At 37.3% G+C, this 27,183-nt stretch overlaps 1 protein-coding gene across 1 annotated transcript in view; it reads left to right on the top strand.

The window, feature by feature from the left end:
* The window catches only part of LOC150087355 (uncharacterized), a 224,242-nt gene that overhangs the window by 115,406 nt on the left and 81,653 nt on the right, over positions 1-27,183 (top strand). The window contains exon 6 of the mRNA XM_090372018.1: positions 7,667-7,702. Coding sequence (XP_090228144.1) covers positions 7,667-7,702 — 36 coding nt within the window. The remainder of the gene's footprint in view (positions 1-7,666; positions 7,703-27,183) is intronic.

Raw genomic sequence — 27,183 nt, forward strand, 5'->3', positions numbered from 1 at the left:
GCACGAGGAGTCATCGTCTTCAGAAATGTTTCAAGAGATGTTTGTTTCCAAGGTAATCTCTTTTAATTATAAATTTCACGATTGCATGCATAAGCATTTTTTAATGGCACACACAAATTGCAACTAACAGGATTTGTGTGGAGTAACAAGTTTACGAAACTTTAAAAAAAAGGAATGAAGAGAAGATTCTGAAAATTTATGTTTTTTATGTGATTGAAGATTTCAGTGAAGGGGAAACACATTTTACCATAACATAAAAACCCACACATTCCAGCTATCGGTTCTTTCGCAAATGCAAAAAGATTGAGTATACTACCTGTTTATAATTGCTTGCAGTAACAGAAAAGCCCAATAAACCAGAAAGTGCAAATTATTTTTATTGTTTTATGGTCGTGACCTCTAGAAATGTGTTTTAGAAAAATATGACAAAGGCGTTCAAAATTGATTCTTTTAATGGAATGTATGATAACGATGAAAGTGTAGTGCATTTTAGTGATTTGAATTGGTAACTAATACAATTTACAAACCACGTGAGCGTGGTTTGAAATTGTATTTGTTACCAATTCAAATGTAAATATGGTTAATAATGCATTATGTAAGGATTCATAATAACAAGTTACATTTTTTTAAAATTATTACTTTTTATATGGCCTTAAGGTCATGGTTGTGACCTTAAAAATTACGTTTTAGAGAGATAAATAGCTTAGTTATACAGCGAAAATTTCAACTTCCAAGATCTTGAAACGAATCACCAAAAAAAGAATTTGTTATAATTCACATTACGATATTTTAACGATATGATGGTGTCTCTGGAACAGATTAATATCGTAAAGTGGGGTACACTGTATTGTATAGCTACGCACGTGGTTTGAAATGTGGTATTTATGAATATTTAATATTCATTTTTTGCAATTAATGTTCATATTTTCAATTTTGTTGATACAGTCAGTCCTCGTATAGCACGATAGTTGTGTTCCTAGAAACCCTCATGCAATGCAAAATCGCGCAATATAAACAACAGGCCCTATGGGAAAAATAGGGTTAGGTGCGGACCACCCAAGATTGAACACACATTTGTAATCAAAACATTACCAAACACAATAAATAGTCATAATAAAATACTTACGTATTTTATTACGACTATTATGTAATAAAATATTGCTAATGCTTTTGCTTCTATCGTAAGCAAACTTGTTTTTTGTTTGATTTTCTATCCAAATAGATGACAGCCGTTCCATCTCTTCCAATTCTTTGTGTCTTAATCTAATGGATTTTAATTACACTTTGAGTTGTTCCTACTATGAAAATTGTTTTTATTTTCTCTGCATTCTCTGTAATTCTCGGCGTTGCCTCATTTAGGTCTGTAGCACGTGCAGTATCACATGGTCTTTCATTTAGCTCAAAGCGTTTCACAATTTCATTTTTTTTCTCTATCGACAAAGGCGGACTGGCCATAAGCCTTACCGGGGAAACCCTGGTGGACTGGAGGCTGGTGTGATTTTGGCCATAAACCATAGTATGAGGCCACTATAAATTTTCCCGGGTAAGAATTTTTGACCCAGTCCGCCTCTGTTTATCAATATTGCTTTTCTTTTTCTCTCTGAATCTGCAGTGTCTTCACCAAGATGCTTCCTTTTCACACCTTTTAAGTATTTTACTCATTTTTAGGGAATAAAGCACAATTACAAAACAAGGAGGCACGCTTGATACACATAAACAAAGCTGCTCGCGTGTAGCAACTGAATAAACAACACCGTAAAGGCAAAGATACACTATTAACACCTCACATTTTACTAAAGCACATTTCTGGGGGTTACTACCATAAAACAATAAAAACAATTTGCAGTTGCGTTTTTGCTAGTGGAATCTGTTATAAACTGGTAGTAAACTCGATCTAATTGCATTTGCGATAATACCGATAGCTGGAATTTTACGTTATTATGGTGAAATGCATTTCGCCTTTACTGATATAAAAAACATACATTTTCAGAATGTTCTCTTCATTCCTATCGCGTTGCATTCGACTGCCATTTCTTGTAAACACAAAGGCGAATCGTGCATAAGTGAATTCGGTTCGTGTTATATAAGATATCGTTCCCCTATTTATAAATAGTGTATGATCAAATTCGTGTAGTGTAAACACGTGTTATACGAGGACTGACTGTACTTGATACTTGGGAAAAAAAAACTCTTAAAGCAAAGAACTGCCTGTATATTATTGTAAATTTAACCATACTTGTTGCCGCATGTAAATATGGTTAATAATGCATTATGTAAGGATTCATAATAACATGTTACATTTTTTTTTAATTATTACTTTTTATTTGTTGTGTATAATTAATTATTTAATTCTGATGTGAGCCCTTGGCTCTGACAGGACAGTTGCAACTATACTCATTTATCTATATTGTATTCATCTAGTTGCAATAAAGATTTTTTCTCTCTCTCTCTCTCTCTCTCTCTCTCTCTCTCTCTCTCTAACTTCAGCCGATCCTGAATACATACCTGATGAAGAAGCATCGCAGATATTCATAAAAATTTCCAGTTATATTTTGGCTGTCCTTTCAGTGACCAGAATTGAAGCCAGAGTTGTTTACCTAAGATGAGTTGAATGGCCTCATTAGAGACTAAAGCAGAAACACTTGGTTAAATTGTCTCACTATCAAAAAAGAAAGAGTTTTGGTGACATTCTTTACAGTAAAAAGCCTGCTCTTGATATGATTATCAGCAGTGATTCTGCAGGTAAGAGACCCACTTGGTGGCAGCAATCACAGTTTATTAATATGGAATTTAATTAAAGACTTAACTACTGTCAAGAGTAAAGAGAAAGGCTTTTGATTTCATAAGGTGACTACAGTGGTCTCAGACAGTTCTTAAATTCTATGCAGTTGGACCAACTGATGATGTTACCAACAGCAAATTCTAAATGGGAAGCATTCAGAGAAGTAATCATAGAAGCTACTACGCTTCTCATACCAACGAAGAAATACTATTCAAGGCTTAAACCTTAATGAATGTAAAAGGAACTGATGAGGCTTCTGGCAAAGAAGTAAAATGAATGGGGGTGCACATAAATTATCAGGTGATACAGAAGCCAACGATAGATATAAACTAGTCTGTAATTGAGTTACAATGTGGACGTAAGCACAGATTACAAGAAGTCTCTGGCAAAGAAAAGCAGCAAAGACATCTTTATTTATATTAATAGCAGAAGGAAGGAGTTGAATCATAGTGATCCACTTGATATCTATGGATTAACTGTTGATGACCCTGCTCAGGTTACTGATTGGATAGTTATTTTGCATCCACATTCACGCATGAAGAATTCTTTAGGGAAGAGGATGCCAGAAGTTTCTCAAACTCTTATGGGGATCTAAACGATTTTGTGACAACTGAGAAGAAAGTAGAAGAGAAATTAAATATAAAAAGATACCTCCGATGAATTGGATCTGTTCAATCATATTAATAGAAGCAAGCCTTTAGCCATAATTATGAGAACGTCCTTGGATGCTCTCATAATTATGGCTAAAACTTGCACATGGTACGCATCTCCATATGGAGATATGTAATGGTGTGTAATAAAAAAGGTGACATGAGTATGTAATTACAGACCTGTTAGCTTAACATCCAGGAAAAATAATGGATTCACTTGTTAAAGAAGTAATGCAGGACCATCTAGACAGGAATGCAATTATATTGCAATTACAGCATGGATTTGTTAAGAGGCAGTCTTGTCAAACCAATCTGATAGATTACTTATGATGCATATAATATCATATACTTGGATTTCAGGAAAGCTTTTGATACTGTTGCACATAAAAGCCTACTGTATAAACTGGAACAGTGTGGCATTAAGGACAAGTTACTGCTGTGGATAAAGGGATGGTTAAGTGGTAAGAAGACAGAGTGGTTATCAATGGGCACTGTTGTTGTTGTTTGTAGCTTTGTGGCACAAAAGCTGCTTCGGCTGTATTGCACCTTTGCACTGCTCTTCGAGGACTAATGTTATCAGTGGAGACCCCCAGGGTTTAGTGCTGGGCCTTTTGTTGTTTTCAATATTTATTAATGATATTGATAAAGGTGTATCAGGCTTAATGCCAAAGATTCCAAATGATACAAAGTTGTCACAGTGGTTAATGACTAATCAGGGTTAGCTATCGCAACAAGATCTGGGAAAATTGGGTCAATGGGCTGAGAAATGGCGGTTGAAGTTTAACATTGACAATTGCAATGTACTGCATGTGTGGTTAGTAATAATCCCAGAGTAACTTATCAACTGTGTGGTACTACATTCAAGGTAGTGGAAAGTTAAAAAGCCCTGAAGGTCATTGTGCAGTCAGATATGAAATTTTCTGAGTGTAGACATGCTGCCAGAAGAGCTTGTGGCGTTTTGTCAATGATATACAGAAACTTTGCTAACAGGGATAAGGAGGTGATTATCCCTTTGTACAAGACTGTGGTTAGGCTGCATGTTGAGTATTGTATACAGGTCTGGAGGCCTCACTTTAGGAAGGATGTATATCTGCTGGAATGGGTGCAGAGGAGGGCAACCAGATTGGTGAAGGGAACAAAAGGGTGCGCTTACCTAGAAATGCTTCAGTTCTGCAAATTGCAGCTTATGGAGACTAGGCACCTGCAGGGTGATCTGATTGAGGTGTTTAAGGCCTCAAATGGATTGAGTAAGCTAAATGTGAATGACATTCTTCCTCTTGCTGAGACTACACACATGAGGGGGGCATAAGTTTAAGTTGAAGAAGGATGGTTGCAGGATAGATGTGCAGAAGTTTGCCTTCAGCTAGTGGGTGATTGATTGTTAGAACAGGCTTCCATCTGTTTTTGTGGAAGTGAAGATTTGAATAATTCAAGGAAGAACTAGGCAAATTTTTGGCAGTATGGGTGGGTGAAGTGTGTAACTTTTTTTTTTTTTTTTTTTTTGGCCAATGCTATATAAGCTTGCTTTCTTGCATCATTTGCTACTACTATACTTAAATAGGAGTGCAAGAATGTTTTCTGATGCTATCGAGGCAGTGTTAGTGGGTCAGAAAACTTCTAGTTTGCAGAGGGTGGGGGAATGCACACACACTAATAAATTATCTAGATCTAAAGGAAGAGGTGAAAGTGATTCTTAAGTGCTTCTACTGAAACATTCAGCAGCCTGGAAAGCAAAGCAACGGGGATTTCAAGCCTGCTATGGGTCATCATGGAACAAATAAATAACACTGTGTTCGAGCAAATAAGAGTACAGGTGCATGTACACTATTCTTAGGAGCATAGTAATTAAATTTGATAAAATTGAAGTACTGATTAAGTCCCCAAATGCAAACACTGTAGGATATTGGAGACACAGTGTCTCCAATAATCTGCAATGATGGAAAAGAGAAAATTTTAGGATTCTCTTTTACAACATTTTTAAAGGTACAATCCAGTAATTAAAAGATGGGTTTATGGATTTTGAAATTCTTTGAATAGTTGATGGTTAGAGAGTCATCTCCATCATCAGTTTATGTGAAGAATTAAAATATTTGTGAAACCATTTTGTTGAAAGTAATGTTTCTCTCAAAATCTCTCAGTCCATGTTCTCAAACAGTTTGATGGCGTCATTAACAAATCTTTTTGCTAATAATGCTATCTGTTACTGAGAATTATTGTGACATTGCCAGTATTAGTGACCAGTGCTGCAGAAACTTTTCAAACCCTACCTCTGTTTCACAATGACACAAAATCGGTTGGATGGGTTGGCAACCTTGTCAATTGATCATGCCATTACCAAGGATTGAAACCTGGATGAAATGATCCTGATTTTCTGCTGTTAATATTTGAAGGAAAAAATTTAATGAATATTTAATAATTAATGCTTCTTGTTTATAAAATTTGCAATAAATTTTATTTTGTAAGGCAAAATACCTTGGAATTCAGCTCCAGAAGAAATTGAATCAAGTGATGCATAAATAGATGTTAAAGATTGTATTATATAAAAAAAGAAGTGAATTTTTTTTTTACATTTTTACTCAATTGTTTGTCTTATTTTATAAGTTTCTGATTGTTTTTTGATAATAATTTCACTCTTTTGTGAGCATCCAAGTCAACATATAAAAACAAATTAACAGGAAAAAAAAAAAAGTACAAAGTTTTCATTGTACATTTCAAAATTCCACATTAACAGCTGGCTCTGTGGAGATGGCTGTTAATGGAAAACTCAGATTTGTGCCCAAATTTGTTCAGAAAATTAGCTCCTGAAAAGGTTAAAAATCATTATCACATTTAGATGAATAACGAGGAATTCATTCATAAAATTTTTTACCTTCATTTGATACCAAAGAATGCATGGAATATAGGTGCTAATTGTTTCTTTAATCATTTGGCTTTTGAAATTTTCAGATTCCACATTTTTTTGCAGTTATCAAATGTGTCATTTTTGGCATAATTGGCTTCCATTTTTTTTTTTTTTTTTTTTTAACTCGTGTGTCAATGCGATTTTATCATATTTTGAATTAACTATATAATATCGGTGTAAATACACCATAGTTAACCCATAGATTTGAGCTACGATTGTAGCGTAGAAGGCATCGTTTTAATTGTATCTCATAATGTGGTTGCCTTCACAACAAGATAGCTACTATTGAATTACTTTAAATAAATAACGCTTCTCTAGTAGAGAAGGCTACTGTTATTTATTTTCAGCGTACCACCACCACCACCCAGACGATCGTTTCGAAGCTTTTTGGCTTCGTCATCAGTGGGCGGGTAGGTAATACAATAAGCCATCTCAGTTGCGAAGTTATATCCACATTATGAGAGATGCCAGAAGGGTGTGGTGGTAATGTATTTGGAAAATTAAATGCACTAGGCATAATCCTTATGGGTTTTGATAATTAACTATATAATATCGGTGTAAATACACCATAGTTAACTCATCTACGCTACAATCGTAGCTCAAATCTATGGGTTAACTATGGTGTATTTACACCGATATTATATAGTTAATTATCAAAACCCATAAGGATTATGCCTAGTGCATTTAATTTTCCAAATACATTACCACCACACCCTTCTGGCATCTCTCATAATGTGGATATAACTTCGCAACTGAGATGGCTTATTGTATTACCTACCCGCCCACTGATGACGAAGCCAAAAAGCTTCGAAACGATCGTCTGGGTGGTGGTACGCTGAAAATAAATAACAGTAGCCTTCTCTACTAGAGAAGCGTTATTTATTTGAAGTAATTCAATAGTAGCTATCTTGTTGTGAAGGCAACCACATTATGAGATACAATTAAAACGATGCCTTCTACGCTACAATCGTAGCTCAAATCTATGGGTTAACTATGGTGTATTTACACCGATATTATAAAGTTAATTATCAAAACCCGTAAGGATTATGCCTAGTGCATTTAATTTTCCAAATACATATTTTGAATGCATAAAATTTCACAATTTGTCTTCATTTCACATTTTATTTTTGATTGTCCAACTGCCATATCATTTCTAGCTGTGACTATAAATACTCCACGAAATTAGTTTTAGCTCTATTATAGTCTTATATCATTTATTTACTTCTGAATTCTTTAATTTATGCAATTTAGCAATGTATTAAAAAAGCTTTGGAATGTGAAAAAATGGAGAATACATTCTTTTAACCCTCTTATTTCCTTAATACATTAAAGCTCATTTTCATTTATTTTGATGTCACATACTGTATGGTAAGTACATGTTTCTGTATTCCCATTTTGCTGATTTAATTGATTGGATAATATCTTTTTACATATGTATGTTGCTAAATACAGTGAAATCTCTCTAAAGCCACCATTGGGTCAGAAGACAGTGTCCACTGTAGGGAGGGGTCCATTTTTGCAGAGGCCAGTGTAACCAGTTTCAGTAATTCAAAAAAATGAAATTCACTGCAACTGTTACTCAATTTTTTTTTTTATTGATCATTAATGCTTGTTTTCAAATCAACAAGCATCTGTATGCCGCCATGGTAAACTCTGTCTTTCAGATATCCCCATAGCCAGAAATCACAGGAATTGAGATCTGGTGATCGGGCTGGCCAGAACTGCAGCAAGTCGCTAGAAATGATGCGATCATTTCCGAACGTTGAACGGAGCAGTTCCTTCACTTGTCGACCAATGTGGGGAGGGGCACAATCTTGCATGAACACTACGGTCTCCAAGCATTGCCTTTCTTGATCTGTTAGAAGAGTGCAGTACCGTGTGCACAAGTTTACCATACACCTTACAGGGGGGGCATGAGGTGTAGACTCTTCAAAGAAAAATGGTTCGATTATAAACTTTGCTGTGAATTGAAGAGTGAAATGTGCCTCATCGGACCACAAGATCATTCGAGCCCATGTGTCGTCAAGTTGCATATGAGCCTGAAATCGTAGAGCAAAGTCTATTTGTTGTTCCGATCACAAGACTTCAGTTCTTGCACTACATGAATCTTGTATGGGAACTAGTGTAAAATTATTTGAAGCACTTTATGTACAATAGACCAAGGAAGGTTCAAGTCTCTTGACACACCCTGACACTACTGACTGGCAGTGTTTTGCATTCTGACCCGGAGGCCATTGCAACCGCCACTTCATCCACTGTTCTGATATGTGGTCATCCCCTGTCTGGAATTACACCTAACTCCACAGTCGCTTCAAATTTCTTTATTAGTTTTCTAAGCTCCACTGACATCAAAGGTCCTTTATGCAAACGTTTAAGTTTCCGATATTCACATAATGCTACATTAGCGTTACCTATTATTCTGATAGAAGTTTACTAAAATAGCCCGTTTCTCATTTGTAAGAGCGATAATTGTTATTGATGGTAGATATGTGCATCGCCGTTTTCCCCCTGGTGGCAGAAAATTGAACTAATTGTTTTCCTTCTACAAATTGCTTCCCCATGCCCTAAATGACATATCCACTGATTTTTACAGTGCTGACTCTAACCCTTTTGCCACTAGGGTCTCCTGAATGGGGAAACTTATTTTATAACCACCTGGTACATACCACAAATTAAATCCTGTATGCTGTCAGACAACACAAATAAATTAGTAAATATTCCTTAACAGCATTGGTGAGCATATTAATAACATATCATACCATCTGCTCCATGAGTAATCCATGATTATCACAAGTCTAATTAGTATTACTGTAATGAGCTTGATCTTCAGGTGCCTTCATTGTAAATTCTGTGTATATATCAACAAAAATACACATGTGCCAAATACTCTTGAAAGCATTCTGTCTAGGGAGGTTGAAAATACCAAAAGTATACCTATTAAAGTGTTCCCATCCATTTTGGAGAGATCAACTAACATGTAATTTCTCATCCTTCTGGCCAGTCTCAAGCCTTAGTGTCCACAACAAGACATGTCATTTAAGGTAGGTTTCACTGTATTATTAAAATGTGTTAGCAGGATATGATAGAGAATAGTAATGTCAGACAACTGATAAATTTATATAATAACGGTCTTCTTTATATATATATAAACGGTCTTCTTTTATATATACAGCTAGGCCTCGCATAACGAGAGTTCGATTAACGCGATATTCAGTTAACGCTATTTGAAAAATGATACCACTTTTCACTTTACACGATGCAAATTTCCAGTTAACGCGATCTTTTTTTTTTTTATGCGATAGTTGAAAAAGATTTGAATCGCGCGTTAAGCTTACTGCGAGTCGTACGGTCAATAAACAAACGTTTGCCTGCTGCCCGCCTCGGTGTGTTCCATCAACCATCAGAAGAAGATGTGTTTGTCTCCTGCTAATAAAGTCAATGCAGACTTGCATTTAAAAATTCAAATTTTTAAATGAGCCAGATGAAAATGTTACCGCGAAGGAGATAATGGTAAAAGAATTAGATGAAATCTTTCGTACCGCATAGAACCACAAACAAAAGTTTTGATGTTCTCTGCGATATTTATTTCGCCAGGGCCCAGAGAAGATTGTTGTCAGCTATTGGAAATTGATTGATGAAAAGAGAAAGTCAACACTGTTCAAATATTTCCGCAACAGCAATTTCTTCATTGTGTATTTTATGTCAGAGGTTCCCAAAGTTTCTCGGTTCACGGCGCCTTTAATGTCTCAGTAATTTTTTCAAGGCGCATCCAGACCAAAAGAAATACCTAACAGTTTTGTTTAGTAGTTTGGTCCAAACAACTTAATAAGAAATGTTGAAACTGTGAACTACCTTGAGTTAGTAGTTTGCATGGTGTCCGACAGATGTCGAGTATCGCTGTGTTTCCCTCGAAAATTTAAAATATTTCGTGGCGCACAGTTTAAGAACCGCTGTTTTATGCAATAAACATTTTAATTCCATAATTATTTTCATTATCTTTTACATAATATTGGTGTGTAGATACACCATAGACAACTCTTAAGAAACTACAAAGTAGTTGTTGTAGGCATCATTTGCTCTTTCTCATATTGTGCTCTGCCTTCACGACAAGTTGCCATGATATTGCACTACCTCGAATAACTAACGCTTCACTAATAGAGAAGACTATTGTTACTTATTCTCAATGAGTACCACCACCCAGACATGTTTCAAGGCTATCATCAGTGGGTGGGCAGGTACCCTGGTATTGCAGACATGACGACCCAGTTGTGAAGATATTCACACAATATGAGAGATGCCAAAAGGTGTATATGACAATATTTAAAATAACTAAATGCACAAGGCATAATACATTAAGAGTTTAATATCTATATAATATCAGTGTGTAGATACACCATAGACAACTCTTAAGAAACTACAAAGTAGTTGTTGTAGGCATCATTTGCTCTTTCTCATATTGTGCTCTGCCTTCACGACGAGTTGCCATGATATTGCACTACCTCGAATAAGTAACACTTCACTAATAGAGAAGACTATTGTCTTCTATTCACTAATAGAGAAGACTGATGCCTACAACAACTACTTTGTAGTTTCTTAAGAGTTGTCTATGGTGTATCTACACATCGATATTATATAGATATTAAACTCTTAATGTATTAGGCCTTGTGCATTTAGTTATTTTAAATATTGTCATATACACCTTTTGGCATCTCTCATATTGTGTGATTATCTTCACAACTGGGTCGGCATGTCTGCAATACTAGGGTACCTGCCCACCCACTGATGATAGGCCAATAGCCTTGAAACATGTCTGGGGAGCCTGGTGTTCACGGAGTTTCCGAGAATGGGTAACAGCAGTCTTCTCTACTGGGGAAGCGTTACCTATTCGAGGAGTTTGAGTTTTTGAGTGGTGTGAGTTGAAGGAGTTAGTCCCTTTCATTCTTCTACATGTTTCTTTTTCCTCTTCCACCTCCTACTATTACTTTCCCTCTACCTTTTTTGCTTTCTAAGTCTAATAGGGACAAGTGGATAGTAGAGCTATTATCCCACACATATACAAATAGTCTTGAAACGTGTCTGGGTGGTGGTACTCACTGAGAATAAGTAACAATAGTCTTCTCTATTCGTGAAGCGTTACTTATTCGAGGTAGTGCAATATCATGGCAACTCGTTGTGAATTCAGAGCACAATATGAGAAAAAAGCAAATGATGCCTACAGCATCTACTTTGTAGTTTCTTAAGAGTTGTCTATGGTGTATCTACACACCGATATTGTATAGATATTAAACTCTTAATGTATTATGCCTTGTGCATTTAGTTATTTTAAATATTATCTTTTACATTATATACAATTAAAAAGTTATTTAAAAGGTATTTTTAAAATTCTTTATGGACATTCCAGAAGGTCAAGGACCAGTTATAATTTTTCCTATTGGTTATGATATTCAATTAACGCATTTCCGTTTTGCGCGATGCACTCGCAGGACAAATTAATCTTGTTAATCGAGGCCCGCCTGTATATATATAAAAGCTGAAACGTGTTGGGATTATGGGTAAGATTCTGAGATGGATTTCAGAGTGTATACAAAGGGTACTCTGTCTCCTACCCAGAAGTTAATGGTTACTCTTCAGATTTGTCTAACATTAGAAGTTGTTGTTATTTGCTTTTTAGGAGCATTAGCAACTAAAGCAATATTTCTCCTGGGATATGCGGTGGTCATTCCCTGACCTTTGTGCATCCTCCGTATTTGCTGGTCATGGGCTCGAACCCCAGTCTAATCAAGAAGCGTGTGCTATGCACTGCTGCTCCTGCCCACCTGGCTACGGAGGTGCCCAACATTAAAAGTGTGGTCTCTCAAGGATCAGTTCTGGGACTACAATTGTTCCTACTTTTCATAAATGATATAGAGGACATGAAATCAGAGTTTGTAAATAATATGAAGATTGGAAGAGGGTTAATGATCAGCACTCCTGGAGCACTTGATTAGGTATCAACGGTTGATAGAAAACCATTTTTTAATGCAGCAAAATGCAGTCGTACGCATGGGAAATAGTAACCTGAAAATAGCTTATACACTTAGTGTAAATTGAATTAAAAACAATAGAGGAAGAAACAGATCTGGGAGTTATGATTAATTTGGACATGTAGTTTTCCAAACAATGTAGACAAGTGGCATGGAAGGCCCATGGTATCCTATCAGTGATTTGTTGAACATATTTTTGTAGAGATAGAGAGATCATCACATCTTATAGGCAATTGTAAGACCACAGGAATACTGTGTCTAAGTATGAAGACATGCACCTAAAAAAAGAAAAGAAAAGAAAAAGTGCTTCTTGAAAAGGGAGTGGGTGTGAGAGTACACGTGAACAGGCGAAGTTTTTACGGGCTCCAGCGAATAGAGAAGTTTTGTTTTTTTATTGACTTAAATTGGCATATTAATTTATTTTTTAGAATTGCTTTATATTCCTAGTAACAATACTTTAGTTTAATTTGAATTTAGATAGAGATTTTGTAGGTTATTACTTAGTATCAGTAAGGTTATCAAATCCACGTGTTGAACAGGTTTTGCAGCTCCTGCAAACGCGAAGTTTTTAATTATACTTAGCCACTTTATTGACTTAATTGTTAGATTAAATTATTTTCTATAATTAGCTTATAGATCTAGTCAAGCTCCATGGTTTATTTTGAATTTAGATAGTGCGATTTGGAAAGTAAATAATACCTCGTGTCCATAGATTAACCGTTTGTAACTTGCCGCCATTGTTATACGATACGTGTGCACCGAACTAGATAGCGTAAGGTCTAACGGAAAACTAGATAGCGAGTATAGTAGTATCAATTAATGAGTAAAATTTATTAATCATATTAAATTTCATTGTCATTTGAATTGTACTTTAACTAAATAAATATACCGACCTAGTTTTTAGAAACATAACATCATAAATTAATACATATAAGTTGACAGGGGATAAGAAAGTCATATAACGTAACTCGGAGATAACATTCGATACCGAAATACACATATATATAATGTTATAACTGCATTGGGATATAAGTTTAGGGTTATATTTTTTATTGGAATTTTATTGAACTTGAATAGAAATCATGACTCAGACCAGAGCAGCAAAGCAAAAGGCTCAAACTAATTGAAGTGCTGTGGTTCAAGGGAGAACTGAGGGGGGCAGTTGTCCTCTGAGTCTATTGAAATGCACTGTTTCTTTGTTGTTTGTGGAACAATCGGGAATGGGACATTATATTGCCAAGGGGAATGTCTTTGTGTGTGCGCGATGTAAAGAGAGCTAGGAAATCAGGCGCCAACTCAGCATTGTTATGGGCTTATATGAGAGCTTGAAGGACAGGGTGGATGCCCTCGAAGGATTCAAATTGAGGGGCCCATCAAGCTCTCAACTGCCCACATCAATGCCAGAGTTTACACTTGAACATCAGTCAACACAGTGGCAAACTCCAAGGCAGAATGTGCTGGTCCCAAAGGAACTAGTTGTTGTAGGTGACTCTATTGTCAGGAGAAATGGGGAACATATTGTGCAAAAAGGATAGATGGAACAGGAGCAGGGTATGTCTGCCAGGGACAAAGGTTGATAACGTTGTGGAGCAGATATCATCTTTTAAGGGCACAAAGGGTGATATTGTTGTACACGTTGGCACTAATGATATTAAGAATAGGAGACCGGCAGAATTACTTAACAAGTAATTTTGGCTGATGCTGCATAAGCTTGCTTTCTTGCATCAAATGCCTCTACTAATGCTAATGCTAAGTACAAATCAATGCTGAAAAAAAGCCATGAGTTAGGGTTGAATTTGAAAGTGTCTGCAATTCTGCCCAGACACGATAGGAGGGAGTATATGATGAGAGCCTTGTCGATCAATTCGGCCCTGGAGAGATTGTGCAAGGCTCAAGGGATAGAATTTTTCTCAGCCTGGTCTGTGCTTGTTAACAGGAGAGACTGCTTCTACAAGGATGGGATACACTTAAATAGAAAGGATGCAAGAATATATGCTGTTGCTATCGAGGCAGAGTTAGATGGGTTGGAAATCTGTTAGCTTGGGGGTATACATGAACTAATAGATTAATAGTAGCCGCTGGCAGAGGTAAAAGTGATTCTTGTACTACTATTATTGAAATGCAATTGAGCAGCAGCCTGGAAATCAAGGCAATGGGGATTTCCAGGACTGTTGGGAGTCATAGTGGAACAAGTAAATACATGGGCCGCGGCCGACCTGGCTAGCCGAATGGGTGAAGTACCTGCCCGGCAACCCAAAGGTTGCGGGTTCGATTCCCGCCTCGGGCTTGGATCAAAGTACTGCAAAAACCTTGGGAAGTGCAATATGGCCACAGAAGCCGATGCGCCAACAACTACCAAATCAAAAAAAAAAAAAAAAACATGGGCCGTGTTAGGGTAACTAAGAGTAGAAACAGGTGCATGCACACTTGCATGTACACCAATGCTAGAAGTATTGTTAATAAATTCGACAAGCTTGAAGTGCTATTCAAGGCATCAAAGGCAGATATTGTTGACATCAGAGACATAATGTCACACATGCAGAATTTGGGGAGTACAATGTGTACAGAAAGAATAGACAGGACAGACAGGGGTTATGCTGTTAGTTAAGAAACACATAAAATCTAAGGAAGTGCATCCAATGGATGTTGGTGGACAATGCAATATTGAGTCTGTTTGGTGTGACATAAGCACTGGGAAAGGAAAAATGAGGGTAGGTGTGTGTGTGTTATAGGCCAAATGAATCTGTGATGAAATAGTGGGCCAGTAAATCAGAGTGTCTTACAATGGGGGATTTTAATTTCCTAGAGATTGACTGGAATTTGTGAGTTCGTAACTCACACACTAGCAAGGCTTTTGCGGATTTATTGGATGATTGTTTTCTACAGCAGCATGTTCGGGAGGCAACTAGAGAGAGTAATACTCTTGATCTGATTATCAGTAGCGATTCTTCATGCATCAAGAATCTGCAGATAAAGGAACCACTAGGTGGCAGTGATCACAGTGTGCTGAAGTGGGATTTACTCAAAGAGGTAACAACCATCAAGAGTAAAGGAAAAGGGTTTTTGCTTTTGTAAAGGTGATACAGTGGTCTGAGACAGTATTTAAATTCTATATGGTGGGATCAACTGATGTCACCAACAGCAAATTCAAAATGGGAAGCTTTCAAAGAATTAATCTTGGAAGCTACTAGGCTTTTCATACTGACAAAGAAATATTGTTCAAGATTTAGGCCTTAAATGGATGTCAGATGAACTAATTAGACATGTGACAGAGAAGAAAAATGCATGGGATACATACAAATTAACACGTGACACAGAAGCCTATGATAGATACAAGTTGATCCTTTTTTTTTTTTTTTTTTTTTTTCTTTGGTAGTTATTGGCGCATCGGCTTCTGTGGCCATAATGCACCTCCCAAGGTTTTTGCAGTACTTTGATCCAAGCCCGAGGCGGGATTCGAACCCGCGACCTTTGGGTTGCCAGGAAGGCGCTTTACCCACCCAGCTAGCCCGGTCGGTTACAAGTTGATCTGTAACCAAGTTACAAAGCAGGTTAGGCTGGCAAAGGCAGATTATGAGAAATCTTTGGCAAAGGATGCAAAGAAAAACAGCAGAGTTCTTTACTTATGTAAACTCTAGAAGGAAGGGAATGAATCAGATTGGTCCACTTGATATCATTGGTTCAACTGTTCATGATCCTGCTCAGATAGCTAACAAACTAAATGAATATTTTGCATCTACATTCACACATCAGGAGTTATTCAGGGAGGGGAATGTCAGAGGTGTATTCAACTCTGGCAGTAAGGTAGATAATCTTGTAATAACTGAGAGTAAAGTGGAGGAGAAATTCTTGAAGATAAACATAAGAATGGCACCTGGTGTGGAGGGAATCTATCTAGTTATATTAAAGGAGGCGGCAAAGGAAGTAATCAAACCCTTAGCCATAATTATGAGAGCTTCCCTGGACTCGGGAGATACCCGTGGACTGGAGATCTGCAAATGTGACCCCAATTCACAATGGAGGATCAAAGGGAGACACAGGTAATTACAGACCTGTTTGTTTAACTTCTGTTCCAGGGAAATTAATGGAGGCACTGGTTAAGAGTTCAGTTAAAGCTCGGACACAGCATGGGTTTGTTAAGGGGAAGTCTTGTCTGACTAATTTGATTGGATACTTTGATGTAGTTACAAAGGAACTGGATGCAAAGAATAACTTTGATATCATATATTTGGATCTTAGAAAGGCCTTTGATACTGTTGCACATGGAAGACTGCTGCACAGATTGGAGCAGTGTGGCATTGAAGGGAAATTGCTGCTATGGATAAAGGGATGGTTGAGTGGGAGAAGACAGAAAGTGGTAATCAATGGTCATTGCTCTTCATGGACTAATGTTATTAGTGGAGTTCCTCAGGGTTCAGTGTTGGGTCCATTGTTGTTTTTTGTATTTATAAATAATATTGATGATGGTATATCAGGCTTAATGCCTAAGTTTGCAGACGATACAAAGGTTGGCATGGTTGTTAAGGACACTAATGACAGTACACTGCTGCAACGGGATCTAGAATAGTTGAGAAGATGGTCTGAGAGGTGGCAAATGAAATTTAACATTGACTAATATAAAGTACTACATATGGGAAGCAATAATCCCGGAGTAACATATCAACTCTGTCGTACCACAGTGGTAGAGAATGAAAAGGACCTGGGAGTAATTGTTCAGGCAGATATGAAGTTCTCTGAGTGGTGCAGATAGTCTGCAAGAGTAGCTAATGGTGTCTTTTCAATGATATATACAGGAATTTTTCTAGCAGGGATAAGGAGGTGATTATCCCTTTGTATAAGGCAATGGTCTGGCCACACCTTGAGTACTGTATACAGGTCTGGAGGCCTCATTTTAAGAAGGATGTAGAGCTGTTGGAACGAGTACAGAGAAGGGCAACAAGATTAGTGAATGGAACAAAGGGTTGCTCTTACGAAGAAAGGCTTAAGTTTTGCAAATTGCAGTGTCTGGAGACTAGGCACCTGCGAAGTTATCTGATTCAGGTGTATAAAACCTTGAATGGTTTGAGCATGCTCAGTGCTGATGAGATTCTTCCTCTTGCTCAGAATAATCATCCGAGAAGGCATAAATTCAAATTGAGGAAAGACGGTTGTAAGATAGATATGTGGAAGTTTGCCTTTAACCACCGGGTGGTTGATTGCTGGAACAAACTTCCATCTGTCGTAGAAGTTGATAGATTAAAGAGATTCAAGGCAGAAATTGACAAACATTTGGAGCGAGGGGATGGGTGAAATAAGGGTTTTTTTTTTTTTTTTTGGCTGATGCTATATAAGCTTACTTTCTTGCATCATGTGCTCTTGCTAATGCTAAGTCCAAAGAAAAGCAGCTCACTTAATTGAAGTCTGCAAAAGGGCACCTTTATTAGCAACAGAGCTTGGCAACCAGGTGCCTTAGAAGGGGATCTGATTGACATCAGTAAAGGAACCATTAGGTGACAGTGATTGCAGTGTACTGATGTGGGATTTACTTAAAAGATGTAACTACGTCAAGGGTAAAGGGAAGGGTTTTTGTTTTCGTAACGGTGATTACAGTGGTCTGAGACAGTTCTTAAATTCTATACTGTGGGATCAACCGATGATTTAATCAACTGTGAATTCTAAATGGGAAACCTTCAGGGACTTAATCTTGGAGGCTACTAATCTTTTCATACCAACAAAGAAATACTGTTCCAGGTTCAGACCTAAATGGATGTCGGATGAATTAATGAGGCTCATGGTAGAGAAGAAAAATGCATGGTATGCATATAAATTATCAAGCAACACAGAAGCCTATGGCAGATATAAGCTAGTCTGTAATCAAGTCACAAATGAGGTTAGGCAGGTGAAGGCAGATTATGAGAAATGTTTGGCACAGGATGCAATGAAAAACAGCAAGGAGTTCTTTACTTATATAAACTCTAGAAGAAAAGGGATGAATCAGATTAGACCACTTAACATAGATGGGTTGACTGTTGATGATCATGCTCAGGTAGCTGATAAATTGAATGAGTATTTTGCCTCTACATTCAGACATGAGGAGTTATTCAATGAGAGGAGTGCCAGAAGTTTATCAAATGCTAACAGGGAGCTAAGTGATTTTGTAATAACTGAGCAAAGTGGAGGAGAAATTGTTGAAGCTAAACATAAAAAAAGGCACCTAGGCAGATGGAATCTATCCAGTTATAATGAAGGAGGCAGCATGGGAAGTAAGCAAACAGTTAGCCATAATTATGAGAACATTCTTAGAGTCAGGGGATGGCCCCATGGACTGGAGATGTGCAAATCTATCCCCAATTCACAAAGGGGAGTTCAAAGGGTGACGCAAATAATTATAGACCTGTTAGTTTAACTTGTGTTCTGGCAAAAAAAATAATGGATTCAATGGTTAAAGAGGTGATTCAGGATTACCTAGACAAGACAGCAGTAATAGCTCAGACACAGCATGGGTTTGTTAAGGGGAAGTCTTGTCTGACCAATTTGGATACTATTATGTTGTCACAAAGGAACTGGATGAAAAAAATAATTTTGATATCATATACTTGGATTTCAGGAAAGATTTTGATACTATTGCACATGGAAGACTGCTGTACAATTTGGAGCAATATGCCATTAAGGGCAAGTTATTGCAATGGATAAAGGGATGGTTGAGTATGAGACGGCAGAGAGTGGTAATAAATGGACACTGCTCTTCATAGACTAATATTATTAACAGAGTCCTCCAGGGTTTGGTGCTGGGCCCATTGTTGTTTTGTGTATTTATTAATGATATCGATGAAGGTATATCAATCTTAATGTCCAAATTTGTAGATGATACAAAGGTTGGCAGAATTGTTAATGACAGTAAAGTCAGTATGCTACCGCAACAGGATCTAGAAAAGTTAGGCAGATGGGCTGAGAAGTGGCAACTGAAGTTTAACATTGACAAATGCAAAGTACTCCATATGGGTAGCAGTAGCCTAAGAGAAACATACCAACTGTGTGGTACTACACTCAGAGAGGTGGAGAATGAAAAAGACCTAGGGGTAATTGTGCAGTCAGATATGAAGTTCTCTGAGCAATGCAGATGGGCTGCCCGAGCAGGTCATGGAGTTTTGTCAGTGATATATAGGAATTTTGCTAGCAGAGACAAGGAGGTGATTATATCCCTTTGTATAAGGCAGTGTTCAGGACACACCTTCAGTACTGCATAAGGTCTGGAGCCTTCATTTTAGGAAGGATGTTGAGTTGCTAGAACGAGTACAGAGAAGGGCAACATGATTGGTGAGACGAACAAAGGGGTGCTCTTACAAAGAAAGGCTTAAGTTCTGCAAATTCCAGCGTTTGGAGACTAGGAAACTGTGAGGTAATCTGATTGAGGTGTATAAAGAATGGTTTGAGCAGGCTAAATGCTGGTAGGATACTTCTGCTGGTTCAGATTAAGAACCTGAGAGGGCATAGATTCAAATTGAGGAAAGACAGTTGTAGAATAGATGTGTAAAAGTTTGACTTTAGCTAGCGGGTAGTTGATTGCTGGAACAGATATCCATGTGTTGTTGTGGAAGTTGATAGCTTAAATAAATTTAAGGCTGAACTAGACAAACATTTGGAGTGACCGGATGGGTGAAACGGGAAGGGTTTTTTTTTGGCTGATGGTGTATAAGCTTGCTTTCTTGCATTATATGCCTCAACTAATGCTAATATAGCTCTGAGATGTCATAATAAAGTGAATGAAGTTGAAATTTTCATTGTTATAAATGATTGTAAATGATAAATGGGAGAGGGCCCTGGGGTCGCGGAAGAGAACTGTCGGTGGATTTTTGACTGCTGTAAAGGGATAAGTATTTTTAATTTTTACCATATTCTTCATTAATTAACATAGTACATTGTGTTTTACAGAGATATTAAATAGGTTTAGTAGAGTTCGTTAGCTTCTTATTTTGAATTTAACCAGCGATTTTTGAAAGTTACGACTTCCAGTGTTGGCACCAATATTGTTGAACTAGCCACCATATTGTAGTTGATAAGAAATAGCTTAACGTATATATATCTCGAACTGATAGCGTAAGGCAGTGGTGGCCACCTTTTACATACCATGTGCCAATTTTTTCACATAAGAGTTCAGATGCGCCATACAACTCAAGCACCTTTTCTACCTTCTTACGTTCATGGTTGGGGTTGGAAAATAGGGATAGGGGTAGGATCTGCTTCACTTAGGGGAGGAAAAAGAATAACTCAAACATGCAACTAAATTAAATAATGTACGCCAGTTCAAAAGACACATGTTTATTGGAGCACCAATCTACAAAAGTGAGAGATGATCTCTTGGATGAGAGGGCGACCGCTGTCGTGGAAGCCGCTGATGGTGCTACAGCTGCCGGAGAGTCTTGTTTGGTGAAGATAGCTCTGTACCACAGTTGTTGGATGTGATGAGAGAGAGAGCTCTGAGCAAGATGGAGCACCGAGAGCGAGATCAGGTTGGAACTTGGAGTCGTCTGTTCTCTCTGCTCGCTAGTAGTCCAGGCATATCCTTAATAACCTTTTTAATAAAAGTATGTTTATGAACATAATTAACATTTTTAAATGATTTAATTATTGTATGTAAAGCAATTTCTATTACAGCGCATAAACATTACTTACCAGTAATGAGACTTTTGAGCCTGTTTGGATTTCGCCAGTCTTTCAATGTTTGGTGTTAAATTTGTTACTGAGAGCAGCAGAGAATTCTTCAAATTTGAATCAGTCATTCGCGACCTTGTTTTGCTTTTGAACAAAAAAAAATTTCATGGATGAAAATGCTTGTTCACATCTGTATGTCGTTCCGAAATGACATATATAATTTTTTGCAAATTTTCTTAGTTCTGGGAAATGTTCACAGGGTAATGAACGCCAGGAATTAATCATGTCAGATGCATTTTGATCTGAAAAAAGCTCATCAAATTTAATTTTTAATAATGAATTTGTTTTTAAATCAGTAAGTTCCATTTGTATATTACTAGGCATCTCAATTATGTTTTGTTCACTAAGTAAAAATGGGTTTATAAATGTGAGCATGTAGTTTTCTTCTTTAGCCAAATCATGAAAACACTTTCAAATGACACTTGCAATAACTTGATTTTTTCAAGATATTTGGTCCAATTGCTATCATCCACAGCACATTCATTCTGCTCTTTCAAGTGTGGAAATTGACTTAAATTCTGATTTTCTAACTGAGAGATGAACAGTTTTTAATTTCATTTTAAATGAATTGATACTATTTACTAAACTAGGAAATAATTTATTCATGCCTTATAGTTTCGAATTTAGATCATTGAGATGACTAGTAACATCAACTAAAAATGCCAAATCAAATAGCCAGTTGTTATCTAATAATAAGGTTCTTTCATTAGGTAGTTCATTTTCCTGTTCTAAAAAATTATAAACAGCATTTTTCAATTTCCAAAATCTACTCAGAACCTGTCCTCCAGAAAGCCAGCACACCTCACAATGAAGGACAAGTTCACCATATTCCAAATCTAACAACTTACAATATTCTCTGAATTTTCATCTGTTTAATACTCTTGCTCTAATTTTATTCACAAATTTCACAACCGGTAACTAATATGCTGCATATTTAAAGTTTTTCCACACAGTGCCTCTTGGTGTATAATGCAGTGATATTTTAGTACAGGACGATTTAAAAAATTTTTAAGCAAAGTTGTAGTTCCATTGGCTTTACCTATCATTGACAGAGCACCGTCAGTACACACACTGATGAGTTTACTGTAATCTAATTTTAGATTTTCTAGGCATGATTTTACTTTTTCAAACATGTCTGATCCTCTTGTTTTACCATGCAATGACTCCAGACTGGCAAGTTCTTCAAAGACATTAAAATTATCATCAATTCCTCTTATAAAAATGCTTAACTGGGCTACACCACATATGTCCGTTGATTCATCCAAAGCTAGAGAAAAGAAAGTACAAGAATGGACAAGATCTTCCAGTTGCTGAGATACATCCTGAGAGAGTTCCTCGATATGTCTCGTAACTGTCTGCCTTGATATAGCAATTTTGTCTGCTTTCCTTTCAATACCTTTATTACCAAGATGGCGTGAAAATATTTGGAGACAAGGCTTAACAATTTCTTCTCCATCAGAAAAAGGTTTCTTTTTTTTCGCCAATACTAAAGCAAAATTTCATAGGACGCTTCTATCATCGCCAAGTCTTCACAACTTACTTTAGCAAATATATTTTGTCTTCTTCTGATTTCTTCCTTTTTCTTAGTCACATATTCTTTTCGTAGCTCAGACCCAAGAACGAGCTTCATTTTTCCTTCTATATTAATCTGAAGCTGTGATTTATAGTGTCTATTAAGATCATGTCTTTTATTATGTGAAAGAGTACTTTCACAAACAATGCAAAACGGTTTTCCTGATGAACTTGCTATAAATAACAACTCGTTTTCCCACTGTTCATTAAATTCACGTTTAATATCACTTTCTGCTTTTCTTTTGCTCATTTTCTTTTACACTGTGGTGGATAGAAGGAATAAAAAAAAAAAAAAACATAAAAGTACAAAACTCTAGAAGTCTAAATGTTGAAAAAGAACAAACAGATCACAAGTATGTACATTGTATCACACAGAATATCAATTGTAAACTGTTGAAAAATTTCGACGAACTGATGAGCAGGCGCGACCGGAGGGGGGAGAGCTCCCCCTACTATTTCTTGAGTTGGCAAAATGGGATTTGGAAATACAATTGATGGAAATTTCTCGTAGATGAAAATACCTCAAATTTATAATTTCATTGTTTCCTTTTAACTTGAAAGACTTCCGACAAAGGATCTATTTGTACATTCTCAGTCCCCTGAAAATGTCACGTATTGCATTTATTTTCCCACTTGTGCATAGAGTCGAGCACCGGAGGCAACTGCCATACAAAAGAATGGACAACTAGGTGCTCGATATATTTTCATAGCCATAGATCACTTACGGTCAGAATTCAGAAATGCATTCTTTTGGAGACTATTTAATTTATTTCTTTTGCTAAATTGAGGGAATTGACACGTTTATGTGCATGTAAGTGGAAAGAAGGTGATGAGTGTCTTAAGCCATATGCGGAAGGACCAGAAATGAAAGGAAATAGAACCAAAGAATCGGCAATATGGGCTTTGGGTACTTGAGAAATTTTATGATGAAATGCGCCACTTGTAATCTCCCAAAGCGCCATGTTTGGCGCATGTGCCAAAGGTTGGCCACCCCTGGCGTAAAGTATAAAGTAAAACTAAATAGCATAATACGAAGCACTGTATTAGGAATCTGTTAGCTTATTATAGTATTATCAATTAATCAAAAATAATATTAATCTTATTAAAATTCATTGTTAATTAAATTATATTTAGACAGAAATCATGACCCAGACTACAGCTGCGAAGCAAAGATCACAGACTAGCGAGAGTGCTGTGGCTCGGGGTAGAAATGAAGTGGGCGATTCTCCAAAGCATCACAGTCAAAAAATGGCGAAATGTGAAATGTTTGCCGACCTTTCTAAAACAGGACATGATCTAGCCAAGGAGGATGCCTTTGTGTGTGCTAGGTGTCTAGTGTGTCAAGAAATTAAGTGCCAACTAAGTGTTCTGATGGGCTTCTATGAGAGCTGAGGTTTAGGGTAAATGCCCTCGAAAAAATTAATATGAGGTGTCCATCAAGCTCTCAGCTGCCCAGCTCAATGACAGAGCTCACTCCTGTGCATCAGGCAAAACAGAGGCAATCTCCAAGGCAGAATGTGCTGGTCCCACAGGAACTAGTTATTATTGGTGACTTTATTGTCAGAGAGACAGGGAATATACTATGCAAGAAGGATAGGTGGAACAGGACCAAGGTATATCTACCAGGGGAAAAAGTTGAGGACCTTGTAGAGCAGATATCATCTTTTAAGGGCACAAAAGGTGATGTTGTTGTACATGTTGGAACTAAGGACATTAAGAGTAAGAGATTAAGAGTGAGAGACCATGCAGATTTACTCAACAAGTACAGGTCAGTGTTGTAAAAAAGTTGCGAGTTAGGGTTGAATGTGAAAGTGTCTGCAAATCTGCCCAGACACAATAGGAGGGAGTATATGATGAGAGCCTTGTCGATCAATTCAGTTCTGGAGAGATTGTGCAAGGCTCAAAGGGTAGAATTTTTTTTCGGCCTGGTCTGTGCTTGTTCACAGGAGAGACTGCTTCTACAGGAATGAGGTACATTTAAATAGAAAGGGTGCAAGAATATTTGCTGATGCTATCGAGGCAGTGTTAGGTGGGTCAGAAAACTGCTAGTTTGGGGGGATACACAGACTAAAAGGTTAACAGTGGCCACAAGGCAGAAGCATAAGTGATTCTTGCACTGCTTTGATTAGAATGAGCAGCAGCCTGGAAAGCAAGGTGATGAAGATTTCTAGGACTGTTGGCAGTCATAGTGGAATGAGTAAATACATGGGCTGTGTTAGGGTAACCAAGAGTAGGAACAGGTGCATGTATACTTGCATGTACACCAATGCTAGGAGTATAGTTAATAAATTTGATGAGCTTGAAGTGCTAGTCAAGATATCAAAGGCAGAGACTGTTGGGATATCAGAGACATGGTGTCACACAGATATAAGCAGTGCAGAATCAGAATTTGGGGAGTACAATGTTTATAGGAAGGATAGACAGGACAGGAAGGGAGGATGGGTTATGCTGTTAGTTAAGAAACACATAATATCTAAGGAAGTGCATCCAATTGATGTTAGTGGACAATGCAATGTTGAGTCTGTTTGGTGTGACATAAGCACTGGGAAAGGAAAAATGAGAGTATGTGTGTGTTATAGGTCTAATGAATCTGATGAGTATAATGAGCAATTGTGCAGAGAAATATTGGGCTAGTAAATCAGAATGCCTTATAATGGGAGAATTTAACTTTCCAGATATTGACTGGAACTTGTGAGTTGGTCACTCTTACACTAGCATGACTTTTGTGGATTTATTGGATGACTGTTTTCTACAGCAAAATGTTCATAAGACAACCAGAGGGAGTAATACTCTTGATCTGATTATCAGCAGTGATTATTCATGCATTAAGAATTTGCAGATAAAAGAACCACTGGATGACAGTGATCACAATGTACTGATGTGGAAATTACTTAAAGATTTAACTTCCATCAAGGCTAAAGGGAAGGGCTTTTGCTTTCGTAAGGGTGACTACAGAGGTCTCAGACAGTTTTTAAATTCTGTACAGTGGGATCAATTGGTGATGTTACAAACATTGAATTCTAAATGGGAAGCCTTCAGGGACTTAATTTTGGAGGCTACTAGACTTTTCATTCCAATGAAGAAATACTGTTCAAGTTTAGACCTAAATGGATGTCAGATGAATTAATGAGGCTCATGGCAGAGAAGAAAAATGTATGGGATGCATATAAAGTATCAGGTGACACAGAAGTCTATGGCAGGTATAAACTAGTCTGTAATCAAGTCACAAAGGAGGTTAGACAGGTGAAGGCAGATTATGAGAATTCTTTGACAAAGGATGCAAACAAAAACAGCAAAGACTTCTTTACTTATGTAAACTCCAGAAGGAAAGGGATGAATCAGATTGGACCACTTAACATAGATGGGTTGACTATTGATGATCATGCTCTGGAAGCTGATAAACTGAATGAGTATTTTGCATCTACATTCTCACATGAGGAGTTATTCAATGAGATGAGTGCCAGCAGTTTATCAAACTAACAGGGAGCTAAGTGATTTTGTAATAACTGAGAGCAAAGTTGAGGAGAAATTGTTGAAGTTAAACATAAGGAAGGCACCTGGGGGTGGACGGGATCTATTCAGTTATATTAAAGGAGGCAGCAAAGGAAGTAAGCAAACCCTTAGCCATAATTAAGAGAGCTTCCTTGGACTCAGAGGAGATCCACTTTGGACTGGAGGTGTGCAAATGTATCACCGATTCACAAAAGGGGTTCAAAAGGTGACAGAAGTAACTGATTTAGCAAATAATGGAATCACTGGTTAAAGAAGCATTGCAGGATCATCTAGACAAGACTGCAGTAATAGTTAAGACACAGCATGGGTGTGTTAAAGGGAGATCTTATCTGACCAATTTGATTGGATACTATGATGTGGTCACAAAGGAACCGAATTCCAAAAATAATTTTGATATCATATACTTGGATTTCAGGAAAGCTTTTGATACTGTTGCACTTGAAAGAGTGCTGTACAAATTGGAGAGGTATGGCATTAAGTGTGAGTTGCTACAATGGATAAAGGGATGGTTGAGTGGGATACGACAGAGAGTGGTAATCAGTGGACACTGCTCTTCATGGACAAATGTTATTAATGGAGTTCCCCAGGGTTCGGTGTTGGGCCCATTGTTGTTTTGTATATTTATCAATGATATAGATGAAGTTATATCGGGTTTAATGTCCAAGTTTGCAGATGATACAAAGGTTGGCAGGATTGTTAACGACAGTAAAGACAGTATGTTACGCCAACTGGATCTACATAAGTTGGGAAAATGGGCTAAGTGGCAACAGAAGTTTAACATGGACAAATGCAAAGTACTCCATATGGGTAGCAATAACCAAAGAGAAACGTACCAACTGTGTGGTGCTACACTCAGAGAAGTGGAAAGCGAAAAAGACCTGGGGGTAATTGTGCAGTCAAATATGAAGTTCGCTGAGCAGTGCAGATGGGCTGCCAGGACAGGTCATGGAGTCTTGTCAATGATATATAGGAATTTTGCTAGCAGGGACAGGAAGATGATTATCCCGTTATACAAGGCAATGGTCAGGCCACACCTAGAGTACTGTGTAC

This window comes from Mastigoproctus giganteus, chromosome 4, assembly GCF_048544385.1.
Source record: "Mastigoproctus giganteus isolate SK-2022 chromosome 4, ASM4854438v1, whole genome shotgun sequence".
Taxonomy (NCBI): Eukaryota; Metazoa; Arthropoda; class Arachnida; order Uropygi; family Thelyphonidae; genus Mastigoproctus; species Mastigoproctus giganteus.